Below are 13,586 nucleotides of genomic sequence, written 5' to 3'. Positions count from 1 at the left end.
AGCGCAGACAAAACATTCACCAGGATGCAACCTGGACAAAAGAAAATGCAATCAACCATTTGTTTGTAGCGATCACTCCAACCTCAGATTTTCCAGGCAGGTTTGACTGACCTCGTTACAGTTTGCACTGGTAAATGAAATGAGAAATAAGCGATTGAGTTCTTCATTTCCGTTCAAATATTCAGGGAGTTTTAAAAAAAACAGTACAGAATTACAGTTACTAATCAAAGCATCTTAAAAAGTGTTGCGTCACTTAGAGGAGAGACTCCTCCCAAATATGTAAAATACGTGCTGATACCACGACACCGATACCAGTTGTACATGTATGAATATGACAATTTTGTTTGTTTGAAACTTGTGAAAGTCACCGTGTTCTAGAAAAACATGCTGAGATACGTTGTCCAAACAACAGAACTAAATCTGTTGAAAAATCAAAAAAATCAAAGTAATTTTATAAATTGTAATGGCCTTATCAAGTACTCAGTATCTGTATTGGTGAGTACTGAAATGCAAGTACTCGCACTCTACTTGTTCTGTACAAAAGTGGTATCAGTGCATCCCTAGTTCAAATAAAGAAAAAAAATACAGCCTCACTCAGAGATAAAACAAAAAAAAAGGGATGCAGCTTTTCAAACAAAAAAAAAAAAAGCTCTTTAAAGTTGGAGTGTTTTAACATTTACTGAGATGAAGCCATGGCTTGCCCAGGCTCTTGTGTAACGCTTACGCAACAGCCTAGAAGCCCAATTGATTCATGCATGATGGAGAGTGCGGTCATTAACCTTGGCATTGCTCAGCGTGGCCAACATTAATCACTGCACTGTATGAGACACTGTAGAGTGTGAGATTGTTGACATATACACTGAAAGCAGTGGAAGGCAGTGGCCTGCACTGGACACTGAGGGTGGATGTAAAGCCCTAACAGCGATCTTATATTGGCACCAAATGTTTTGAGAAAAGATGTGAAATGTGATATCCTATATACCTGTGATGATCTTGGACACAGAAGGACAAAACCACGGGCTAAAACTCTTTACACAATCTTCAGCAATGGAAAAAGGCTGCGGCGCATTGAGAAGAGTATCGGAGGCAAGTTGTGAAGAAGAAATCAACATGACAAACTCTTAATTAACAAAGAGTTTCTAGAATGTTAAAAAAAAAAAAGCCCAGGAAAAAGAAAAGGAAATCTTTCTCTCTTTGATTAACAAAGCAAATTAAATAAACTATTGCTGCTCGCAGCAATACTTTTATAGACAGTACAAAATCAAAAAAATCAAGCAATCAAGACAAAAGATTTTTGCTTTGACAAAAAAAAAAAAAAAAAAAAAAGCGCACATTTGGTTGGCAAGGATGGGGGCTCTGTGGACGTAGCCCTGGGTTTGTCTCGTGTGGGCCACTGAAAGGAGGGCGTGGCCGTGACGTGGCAGGGCGGGATTATGGGATCCGGTGCCTTGAAACCCTTTTGCAACCAAGCAGGCTGTTTTCAGTGTCCAGGCGTCCCGCGTGGACTTAACCCTGGTCAGTCATCCTTCAAGAGGCTGTCATACCTCCCAACATGTCTTGCAGCTCGGGGTTTTAAGGGTGGTTGGTGTTTACAGGCAAAGATTTCAACTTGTTCTCGGTGTGGATAGCATCCATTTCTCAAGTCAAACAATCAAAACCAGTGAATATTTTTGTGACAACTGCTGGGTCCAGAAATGAAGTCAGTAGCTGTTGGCTATAAGGGGCATCCTAAAGTTGTAATGACTTGGCTTTCCTTTGGAAATTCGTTAATCGGCCAACGGCAAGGGGATTATGGGCGCTAGCACAGCGCAGCGATGGACAAGCATGGTGCCTTACAATTTGACGGAGTTTCTCCATTGATCAGGTGAGGGAAGGATAAGCTTGGCTTCCTCGAGGGAGCTGGGATCAGGGCACGTGCGAGACCTCCATTCTGAGCTGTGTCTGGGGAGTGTTTGCCAATTTTGTCAGCAGTTTGTTTAAAGACGAGAGCAACGAAAGGAGAATCCGACTTCCAGTCCCTCCTCTGAGTTTCCCCTTTCATTTAAACACTTGAAGACCTGCTTCACAAACATTTGTGTCCTTGCATGTGTTTGGTTCATTTACCCACATCCACGCCTGGTCGACCCTCTCTTGCTGGACATCCTCCCCCTTTTATGCCCAGAGAAGAACACATTACCGCTCTTTCTTCCAGCCATTTACACATCACACATCTTATTAAAACCCCCACTCCTGCAAAAATTGACAGTTTTTTTTTTTTGTTTCATTTAAATAGGGTTGCTTCTAAAATCTTCTGCCCTTCACTCTTTCCGTCACCCCCATTACCTCGACAAAGCAGCCATTCTCAGAGTACCAGCTCTGCCCTCTGTCAGTCTAGCCGGAGGTAGCTGGGTGTGGAGTAGTTGAACATGAGAAAGTCCATCTTGTAAAGCTGGTAGAGTTGGACCTGCTGCTGTGTGCTGATATTGCTGAAGAACTGGGCCGTCATGGCGTCCGTTGTACGGGTGGACTTGGCGTAGCTCGGAAAGCGTACGGAGTCGCCCACGCCGGCCAACCGCAAGACGTAGTTTGAGTCTTCTTCGAGTGTCTCGTACTTGCCCACTAGGTCATAGTGAATATGACACGGGTGGCACAGCTGGTAGACGGTCTGCCAGTGCTCATTGAGTGGGCCGTCGCGCTGCGTGGCCGGGTCGACCAGGTACTCGGCAAACTCTTTGAATTTGACATCGGTCCCGTAGAACAGGGCATCCTGCGTGGCATTCTTGCGGTAGCGGCGGATGATGCGAGTGCCGAAGCGCTTGTGGAACGACGAGTTGTACTTGAGGGTGAACTTGTTGCGGTACGCCGAGACCAGCCTCTCAAATGGCTCGCGAACAAAGAGGAACTTGAGGTAGTTCTTGAGGCGGTGGTTGATCTCGGCAATGCTGTACTGGTTCAGCGTCTTCAGGTTGGCAGGGATGTGGGCCTCGTTGGACGGGATTTCCATCGGGTCACTGCGGGAGAGAAACATGGGCAAAGTCAGGAACATGGTCGAGTTTTCCAAACCTCCTTCGAACGGTATGCCGACCGCCACACCTACCTGTACTTGCCGCGGCCTGTGAGCACCATCATGACACGTTTCCAGTTGGTGCAGGCCACCTTTGGGACGTAGCAGTAGATGAGCTCATGGTCCTCGTCCACCACGAGGTGTTTGAGGTCGCCCGGTGTCAGGACCCTGCGCTTGCGACTGGATGCGTTGTACATCCGACAGGCGTCCCCAACTTGGTCCCTCCTGGCCTGGTGGAGGATGGCGGCCCCAGACAAGTCCGACTGGTCAGGGAAAAGGAAGAGAGGAGGACCCAACAATTACTTTCCAATCAGTTTTATTAGAGTTATTCATCCATCCATTCATCCATCCATCCATTTTCTATATCCACTTCCTGGCTGGAGCCTATCCCAGCTACCAAGTTATCACTGTTATTAAATACGATTCATGATATGAAAATATATTAGCCTATACAGCCAAACAGTAATTTCTCAGTTTCTGTTTCACTATCTCAAGGTCTTGAATCATTAGTTAAATATTGATAACTGATAATTAATGGCATTAAAACTTATTGCCATATTGATTAGACACAGTTGACGGGTAATATTATGCTCCTTTGTATTTCAGATTAACTTGATATGCAATCTTGCGCTAGTCATATTAATAAAGCGTACAAATGAAAGATCGAGATGAGGAGAGCCAGGTGGTAAGACAGACACACAGAATATCAAGAGTTATTAATCTCACACTGTATTATCGTGCTTATCTCTTTATTGACCTATTTCACCCCTGTGTTTAGTTTATGAACAGACTTCCACAGAGATTAGTTTGTGCGTACGGAAGAAAGTAATGACATGGGAGGATATTACAGGCATTGAGCATTCAATATTCATGTATACTGTCATTCACCTGAGGCATATTTCATATTCATGATGAAATGCTGCTTGCAAGGAGGGAAATGGAGAAGTCCATTGGGAGGATTAAAAGTGTCTAAGGGCAGTTAAAACCCTTGGGGTTTCACATCTGAAGGGCAGGAATGTTTTCTTTTGCCTCTTGATTACTTTCCCTCTAGGTCCTGAATTCCCCTCCGGGGCAGTGCCTTTGGTTGCTTTGCTGAGTCCTAATTGATTGTGCCACGAGCGGCATCTGCACTGCTCCACTGCCCTTGCAACAACTGTGGCCTTTCAGAACCACTTCAGCTGGGGCGGAGATGACAGGAAGGAAGACGTAGTAAAATAACCCCATGGCCCATGACAGCTTGACTAAAGAAGCGTATAGTTTTCTTTGAACTCACTTGTTATGCGTGTAAGTGGTTAATTCATCATGCAACAACCCCTGCTGCAGTCCAGACACCAATCTTTTCCACTTTTTTTTAAACCCGATTACACCATGCAGAAACAATCAACAAGTGGGAAGCAGTCAAATACTTCAATGTTTCTGAATAACGTGTGTAGGAGTTCTGCTTCATACTCTGTTATTTTCTCAATAGGCTCCTTTCAATAGTCATGTGCTAGCACAATGTCATGGATTGTCATCCCTACTATGGGAGTGAGAGGCATAGAGTTTTTTTCCCCCACATGTGAATTCACACTTCAATCAGCTGTTCTAAGACGTCACATTAACATTTCCCCCCACATTTATTCCTTCAAACCTCATTTTGTTCTCCAGTCATTCATTCATTCAGAATCGTCACACCTGAGACTTTTGAAGCAGGCAGAAACTGTAGTCTGGGCTGGCCAGTACAAAACTGAATGCACTTTCTCTTTCCAGGGTTTAAACACAAAACTAGAATACACCTTGTTAAGCCATTGCTTAAAACAATGGTTTAAACAAAGTTTTTTAAACGTCTGTTCAATCAATAATCTGACACCAAACTGCCACTTTTTATTCCATCTCTTGTTTTTACCATTACCTGTTGTGTCAAACAGGCCTTGTTTGGCATTTTGAGGGAAATCTGAATTGACAAGGCAAGATGGATTTTGCCTGCTGGAGGAGCCGGCCTCATGTTATTTATTTATTTATTTATTTATTTATTTATCCATCTACTTTTTTCAACCCCCTTGTTTTCTCCCTTCGTGTGCGCAAACCCACCCACCCACCTACCATTCATTCCAGCATAAAAGACTAATGAGGAGCATCGCAGAACAGGTCTTTGTTGATGAAAATCGCGTCTCCCCCCAACCTCTTTTTTTTAATATCCCACTCAGAGACATCAAGCTATGATTCACACACACGCTGGAGAGAGTGCACGGCCCTTTATGCCAAAGGGAGACAAACACTGTAATTAACATGAGTGGGGGGGAGGTGGGGGAAAAAAAGAGAGTGAAAAGGGAGGGAATCTTGTCGTCGTGCCCCAGCCCTCCCTTCCCGGTGGATTATTTTATACCATTTTATCTCCTCTTGGGGCAGCTCGACCGAGTCCCTTGTTCTGTTTTGATGAAAGGGCAAAGATGACTGGTGAGGGGGAAGAGGAAGAGGAGGAGATGATTGGAGAGGCGATAAATACCGATAGAGGGAAGAAGACGGCTGACCTCTGGCCGTGTCAAGGCATTCCCACGGGATTCCCGCGCGATTCGCTCTCGCATTACCGCTCTACTCCCTCACGGACAAGATGTAGTGGCTCGGCATCAGATAAGAGCCGTAAATAATCAGAGCGGCGAAAGTCGTTAGCGAGGTTCACACGGCACGATGCGGTCGATTGGGTTTGATCTCGACCGATTGGTCAGCGTCCCACAAGGGGCCTCAAACCTTCAGTTCAGCACTTTCCCTCTGCGGCAGTGATACGTGATGAATCCCTCGGCCTCGCCGCATGCACATTAGTAAACTACAAAGGAGAGTGTGTGTGTGTGTGTGTGTGTGTGTGTGTGTGTGTGTGTGTGTGTGTGTGTGTGTGTGAGTGAGAGAGAGAGATAGAGATATATGGAGAGAATTTTCACACCCAGTTTCCACCAGCGTCCGTTCACTGAGGTAAAGCGCTCCATTAAAATGGGGGAAGAGGGACCAAAAAAAACCTCCTCTGCTTACATTCAAACCTAATTTCGCCATAAAAGTCATTATCAGCACTCTGTGTGCAAATGAGAAACACTCCATTTCCACCCCCCACCCCCGCCCCCACTCCTCCTCGCATCAGATATTGAGAGAGATTGGAGAAAAGCCCTTTGTGCATTCAAAACGCCTCTCACATCCTGCCGTCGCTGCACACTTGTTTGTTAAAAAACGTGTCCGAAAACTGATGACTGCGGAACATGGGGATTGGGTTTCCAATTTCAAAGGCTTCATTTCCTCGCCAAGGCCACATCCTTCTGTGTGAAAAAAGTTGCTCTGAAAAATGATCTGGCTGTGGGTATGAATAGCAAGACCTGATTCGCTGACTGTTGCAAAGCAGAAATAAGAAGGGATGGAGACTGAAGGTGGCAGAAAAGTTTCTGACAACTCAAAAAAAAAAATTTTTTTTTTTTTTTTTTTTGCAACAGAATCAGGTAAGTCTCCAGTTTTTCCAAGAGATGCTGAATCGTGTCAGCATCTCAGAACCATTTCTTATGCCTTACTGCAGGAATTTGTCATAATTTTTGCTGTTTTATACTATTTTGCATCAGATCCATGATCTGTCATTGCCAGGAGAGCGTCTCATAACTCAGAGTCAAGCGAGACGTCAAACAGAAAATGATGATAAAATTTCAAAATAAAACAAGTTAAAACCCCAAAAAAGAACAAATGAAAATGCAACATTTTTTTTTTAGTTTTTAGGCAGAATAATTGGTAACACTGCGCAGTATGAAGTTAGACGGAGAATTAAACCTTTTTTTTAAAGTGGCGCTCTGCTTTACAATTGAAAGAGTACAGACTCGTAGCGATGTGGTGAAGCAGGCTCAGGTTGCACAAACAAAGATGACGTGTAGAAGAGTTCAACTTGGCTTATATTTATTTTTTTCTTACAAAAAAACAAAAAAACAAAAAAACAAATACTTGCAAGCCGAGCACTACTGTACAAAATAAACACATGTCAAGTGCTGATTCTTATTGGGACCTTGTGATTTCGGCGCTTCAGTCTAAGTGTCTCATCACAACTGTCTTCATGAATAATAAAATAGTTGTTTTATTGTAAAATTCTGTTTCTGCTGTGTTTTGGCATCTGACAAGCCTTCGCTGCGCAGTAATCTGCAGCTCCAGCTGGCCTCGCTGAATGAAATATGACTTCTCAATTCGCCTGGAGCAACAATAAGTGCTCTGCGCTGTTTTTAGTCTGAAAAACCCAATTCGTCTGGGCTGAAATTATATCTTGTAATGCAATGTGATGCTTTTCTGTTGGTGCTTCATTGCTTTGCGGGCACTCGTGCTTTGAAAAAAAAAAGAACAAAAGAAAAACGAAAAACAAAAACAACTTTAAATACCACATAAGTTTAAATGGCACATTACAAAGAACTGATTTACTTGTAAAACTTGCTGCAGCTAATGTTTGATAAAATCATCGGGGGCCTTGACCGGTTAAATTAATGCACTGCCTTATGTGTGTATATAAAGAACGAAAAAAGAGGGGAAACATCACAGAGTGCTTTCAGTGCTAGCAGGAGGCGCTAATAGGAGAGCAGGGATCAGCAGGGGGGCAACATGAAAATATTTCCTGTGGGTGCTATTACATTTTAATCTGACTGTGGTGAAATCACAGTATGGAATCTTTTATAGTTATTTATAACCTAAGAAACTGGATCCGCAAGAATGTCCTGACAGTGTGTAACGTTGGCACTTTGAATTAGCATGCAGGCTGAAAATTAGGATAATTTATTCCACCCCAAACTGGAGAACAGGGTTTAAAACACGGTTGGAGGGCAAAAAGAGACGCTAACATGTCATATTTTGCAGCATTTTCGGGATGGATGCCTGAAACGTTCCTTCCCAGGAGAATTGACAAAACAGACTTCCCATAGCAAGTTGAAGCAGCCGGCAGCTACAGCTCAGATATGCACCAAAATATATACTAAATTAGTTGTGAAGTCACATTTAAAGGTTAAATGTGTAATATTTGGGGATTTTGAAGGAAGAAACAGCAACATCAAGTGGTTACATTTCAGATTGCTGCATCTTTCACCTTCCCTCCCTCTCCTGAGTTTGCCAGTGAGTTACAGTGGCCTGCACACACAAACCTGGATACCTCGTCCACCTTCTTCTTCTTCTTCTTCTTCTTCTGCGTTGGTTTATTTGAAGACGCGAGCACTTCGAAATATGGCGGTGCAAGATGGCAGCTAACTGGGAGCAAGAGCCTTGAAACCAAATGACTTTTATTGTACACACTCTTCTTAATGTATTTATGGGCTGTATATTAAGCTTTTGTCAATATCAAAATCATAAATCAAGCCAAATATTACACACTGGACCTTTAACCTAAAGTGCCACTTCTTGAATTTGCATTTTGTGGAATCTGTGCTCCTCGGGACAGGAATGAGACACACCAATAATAAGAGAATCTATATGTTGATTGCACTTCAGATCAACATGGATGAGATTCCACAGCTAGCACTGCTACCTTGGACATCCTGCTGGCTGTGAAGTCATCTTCACAAAGATCAATAGCATCTAGCAATGTGCCTCTTCTTGCCCAGACACACACAGCGTACACACAGTGAGCAGCGGGCATTGAAGCCGACTGACTCTCCCCAGTACAGACTGCCTTTCATTAGGCTGTCATAGCGCTGCCAGAGAGGCACCACTGGACACCGTCTGTCTCCATCGCTAGATGTTGTGTGCTGTGCACATACCCAAAACTCATTTCATTGACTCCAGTTCACTCTCAGTCTGGATGTACAGCCTTCAATCCAAACGACTTTGCTTCCTTTAGCACCTCATGTTACCCCCACACCCACAATATGGATCACTAACACCTAAACATCCAAAAAATATAAGACTTCATAGTGACAAATTCATAGGAAAAGGGCAAAAAATGTCCTCAAACTTCTGTCAAAGCTATATTGACAAGAGCATACGCATACGCACACGCACACACACACACACACACACACACACACACACACACACACACACACACACACATTCCTTGTAGAATACGTAAAGGCACATCTCTCCCTTAAAACTAACCCTTTGTGGCCTGAGTCATGTAAATTATTTATATCCACCAATAACACGCCACCTGAGAGCCACCTGTACCCACTGTGAGAGACACACACACACACACACACACACACACACGCACACACACTCTCCAGTGGAAATATTTTTTCTCCCCTTATTTATTGAGGGCCGTGAACACTCGCTCCTTCTCTCCGTCCGTCCTCCACGTAGCGGCTCCACGCGGTAGTTCCTGGAAAAATCTACCGCAGGACCACAGACGTCCACTGAGCAGCTTGTGACTAAATATAAAAGAGCCATGGCGAGGGCGAGGGCCAACTTGCGGAGCTTTGGGAAATGATGTTTGACAACTTCAAATACCATACTGGACCAAACACTAACAGTCACCCAAAAATAAACAGAGAAGGAGAACAGTAGTGGAGGAGAAATGGCTTTTTAAATGGAAAAACAGGCTAACAAGTTCATTAAGATTCATTTAAAAAGACCATGCTGAAGTTGTGCACAGTTTCTTATTATTCACTTCACCATTCCGCCACATGCAGTAAAAGAAAAAAAAAAAAAAAAAAAAAAGGTAGCAGTCTCGAGGCAAAATTCCAATTAATTCCAAACAGTTTTTTTTTTAGAACAATATGAGCTCGCTGCCTCTGATGAAGTGATTCCCCCAATTTCACTTTCACTTGTGTTTGCAGATCAAATAGATCTAATTTCCTTCCTCTGGGAGCTTTTGCAACTTTGATATGTATTTTTTTTTATTCTTTCCCCCTTTTAGTTCTCTGCTTCAGAATGGGCCGTTAATATTGATAACCGTTGGCCCAGATTCAACAAAGCAATACTAAATGAGTGGAAGGGCTGTAGCACAGAGTTCAGTGCACTGATATTCAGCTTTAACTGAACATCATGATCAAATTATCAGGGAGTTATGACGAAGGTGATTTACGCAGCAATTTAGCTTTCAGGTAGCTATCAGGTACAGTTTGTACTACTGCAAACGGTTTGTTGCAACAATAACTCAGATCATTTATAGTTCATGTTTACAAATGCCCTGTCTGGTGACATCTTGTTTAGAGTTGTCGTGTCAAATGTTCTCTTCACCACTCCTGCTCTTCTGTGTCTTAAAACGCCTTCAGCAGAGGTGGGAAGGAACAAAGTACAAATACTTTGTTACTGCACTTAAGTTGATTTTTTAGGTATCTGTACTTTACCTAAGTACTTCTATTTCGGTTGACTTTTACCCGCTACATTTGTACACAAATGCCTGTACTTTCGAGTTACTTTTGTGTTTAAAAGCATTTCAAAAATATACAAAATCTGTTCAAAGTGATCCCCTTATTATTTATGAGGGGGAAGGAGATTATTTTAGAGGACCTCAGTTTTTGGAGTCACTGTTCAGTGCATTTTCAGTACGAAGATGTTGAAGAAAGAAAGAAGAAGAAATGTTAGAAAATAACATTGTTTTTAAAGGTTATTCAACATCCAAAAATGGCTCATAACTATTTAGTTTGTTTATATTGTGATTCAGTTAAAAAAGAAAAAAAAAGACTATAGTATTGAGAGTACCAAAGCTGTTCAAAATGATCCAAATCTTTTTCTTTTGCAAAATTATCAATGAATGTATAATTTTATTATTAATGGCAATACATTTTGGAAGCCGTCCTTTCCTATTTTTACTGGAGCAGAGGAGTTGAATCAGTACAGAGTGTGAATGCTTTTGCCATCTCTGAATTCTCGCCAATGCAAAATTTGTTCTGTGACTTTCAGCCCCCCCCCCCGCCTCCACAAAAAAAATACAAAAAATAATTCTTGAGATACCCTGTCTTTCAGAAGGTGAATTAAAAGGACGCCTCAAAGCAGCAGTGAATCAACTGATTCACGACGTTTCACGCCGGTGTCTGTTATGTAAGTGCACTGCAGTGAAGCAGTAAATGAACACACTGTGTGTGTGTGTGTGTGTGAGTGTGTGTGTGTGTGTGTGGTGTGTGTGTGTGTGTGTGTGTGTGTGTGTGTGCCGGCTAAAAGCAGCGGGCTTCCCTAGCTGGGGACGCCGAGGTCAAGTAAACACGCGGATTTAAACGTCACACAGGGCACACGGTGCATTTATTTGCGTAGACTTACAGGATTATGCCTCTTTCTGATGCAGTTAAATAAAAACAAAAAAAAAAGACATTTGAAATTACGAAGCAATAAAGTTGCAAACGTTTGAAAACTTTGAGGCTGAGTTGGAGACTTGCACGCGCCCGAGGGAGGGAGCTGCTCTGCAGTCTGACGCCGTTCAGCCGCACATTCCTCCACATGGCCGCTGTCTGTGTCTGGCTTCGGTGCTGAAGTGTCCTGCGGGCAATGAAGCCGACGCAGGCACCGCACCGATGTCCTGCTTTTGATGCTCCTTTGATGAGAACCATTGATTACGACCCCGGATTGTATAAAATAACCTGCTGGAATGGAGAGGCCTCCTGCCCTGGGCCGTACATGACTCACGTCACCTTGTGATGTTTCCAGACACCACGTTTTCCTCTCATCTTGCATAAAGTGTTAGCAGGAACGACTGGAGAAGAAGAACTCTCTCTGCATACTGAGAAGTCAGAGATGGCAAAAGGCAGACACGTTGTATCAATGTCAAAAGAAATTCTTGCTGCTTCACAGTAAGCAAAAACCTTTTGCACAGGTTTATGCACTGCAACATTATGCATCATCTTTACTTTCAGTCTTATGTTATGTGCTGCAGTGAGGTTGGGACTTTTCTTTCTTAAAAGGTCCAGTGTGTAAAATTTGGCTTGGTTTGTGATTTTTGTATCGGTAAAAGCTCAATCTACTGCCTGTAAATACATTAATAGAAGAGTGTACTTGCAGTACAATTAAAGTCATTTGGTTTTCCTACACATAGAATGGTTCTCTTACATATAAGAACATACATAGAGCAATAAGGGCCTTGCTCCTAGTTAGCTGCCATCTTGCACCTCCACTTTTTATGCAAGCCGCCTGACAGTGGAACGCTCTGCCAGACGGGCTTCCTTAAAGACTTTACATAGTTTAAACACCAACCTGCTTAGAATTGAGTCATGCTAATACTTACAATGTTAAAGACTGAATTGGTCTGATCTGATAGAAATCTCAATCAAACTAGGGGAGATGGTTGGACTTTGTTTTCAATGTGATCAGAGTCCATGTGAACGTGCACGTCGGATTTGCTTCCCATTGTCACTTTGTGCACTTCGGGTGCGTGTCTGCCATGTGAAGAGACAAACATGGCACATCGCACATGAAGATAATTGCTCTGTGCTCTCTTGATGCTCATATTCTCTCATTCAAAAGAAACAACAAGCTTGATTAGCTGCTGGCAAACAACTATGTTAAATACTGCCGCTCTTCCGAGTGTGGTTGGGAGTGAAATCATTTGATGGTATCACTGTATTAGTCCAAGTCAGTACAATCACTCTCCTCAGCTTTCATGGAAACAGAACAATCGGATCTCTCAATTTGGAACAATTGATTGATTATTATTTTTTCTGCTCCCTTTCATTCAGGAGTTGGATTGAATGTTTGTGCTTAATTGTTTTGTTTCAACTCAAAGAAATAAAATACATCAAATTGACCAAAATTAGCAGATTCTGCTCCTTCTTTAAAAACACTGCCAGTTAAAAAAAAAAAAAAGGAGTAAAAAGAAGACCCAAAACCATCCTTCCCTCTACCGTATAGCTTCAAAACACAGCTTTGGTGATACAAGAACTGGACTGAACATGAGACACTTCAGCTAATTGCTGACGCCCAACTGTAAACACGCAGAGATGTAAACACAAAACACAGTCAGGTGTCACTCCAGGACACACGACACCTGGGGAAGTCCAACTTTCCTCGTCCCACGGTAACACTAAACCAGCTTCCACTGGCGCAGAGGTGAGCGTGAAAAGCCAGACAGCCAAGGAAGAAACTTTGTCACTTTTGTAATGCACTGCGGTATTGTGTGCTTGCATTGTCGCTTTGTCTGAATCTCCGGTGAACTTGCTCGTTTCATTGGCGGCTTGAAGAAGAAGCCGCCAATGAAGAGGAAGCTGCTGGAAAAGAAGCCAGCAAGCAGTGTGTTGCGTAGCCGTGGAAAGTGTGCGGTAGCGTTCCAAAGTGTGGCTTCACCAAAACAATTAACCAAGTTTACCAAAATAAATGTCACGAGTGCTAGATGCAAAAAACGTGTAAAAGAAATGTATTGTGCAAAAGAGGAGAGCGCACAACCAATGTGACAAAACACTTCCGAGTGAGACTTCTTGTTAGCTGTGAGCGAGCTCAACTTTTTTGACCCTGCCTCTGAAAAGAATCGGAATTGGGAATCATTTGGAACCGGAATCATTCAAATTCAAGACATTGGTTTTCATCACATATGAGGATGAAGAAGAAGAAGAAGCCTTTATTAATCCCACATTGGGGAAATATGCATAATTACAGCAACAATACAGTAGAAATTAATGGAGATGATGATTGGCTACTTGCATGT

At 42.8% G+C, this 13,586-nt stretch overlaps 1 protein-coding gene across 2 annotated transcripts in view; it reads right to left on the bottom strand.

The window, feature by feature from the left end:
• Window positions 1-1,170: 1,170 nt before the first annotated feature.
• Window positions 1,171-13,586, bottom strand: part of chst11 (carbohydrate (chondroitin 4) sulfotransferase 11) — a 77,763-nt gene continuing 65,347 nt past the window's right edge. For both annotated transcript variants that reach the window (XM_076011585.1, XM_076011586.1), the window contains exons 3-4: window positions 3,077-3,306; window positions 1,171-2,990 (exon numbers count right to left, since the gene is read on the bottom strand). In XM_076011585.1, the coding sequence (XP_075867700.1) occupies window positions 2,366-2,990; window positions 3,077-3,306 (855 nt within the window). In that variant the 3' untranslated portion in view covers window positions 1,171-2,365. The remainder of the gene's footprint in view (window positions 2,991-3,076; window positions 3,307-13,586) is intronic.

Source organism: Nelusetta ayraudi, unplaced genomic scaffold (genome assembly GCF_046127955.1).
Source record: "Nelusetta ayraudi isolate G7.1 ecotype Tasmania unplaced genomic scaffold, CSIRO-AGI_Nayr_v1 ptg000135l, whole genome shotgun sequence".
Lineage (NCBI taxonomy): Eukaryota > Metazoa > Chordata > Actinopteri > Tetraodontiformes > Monacanthidae > Nelusetta > Nelusetta ayraudi.
The sequence above is the reverse complement of the archived record's forward strand: the minus strand, read 5'-3'. Positions and strand labels throughout refer to the sequence as shown.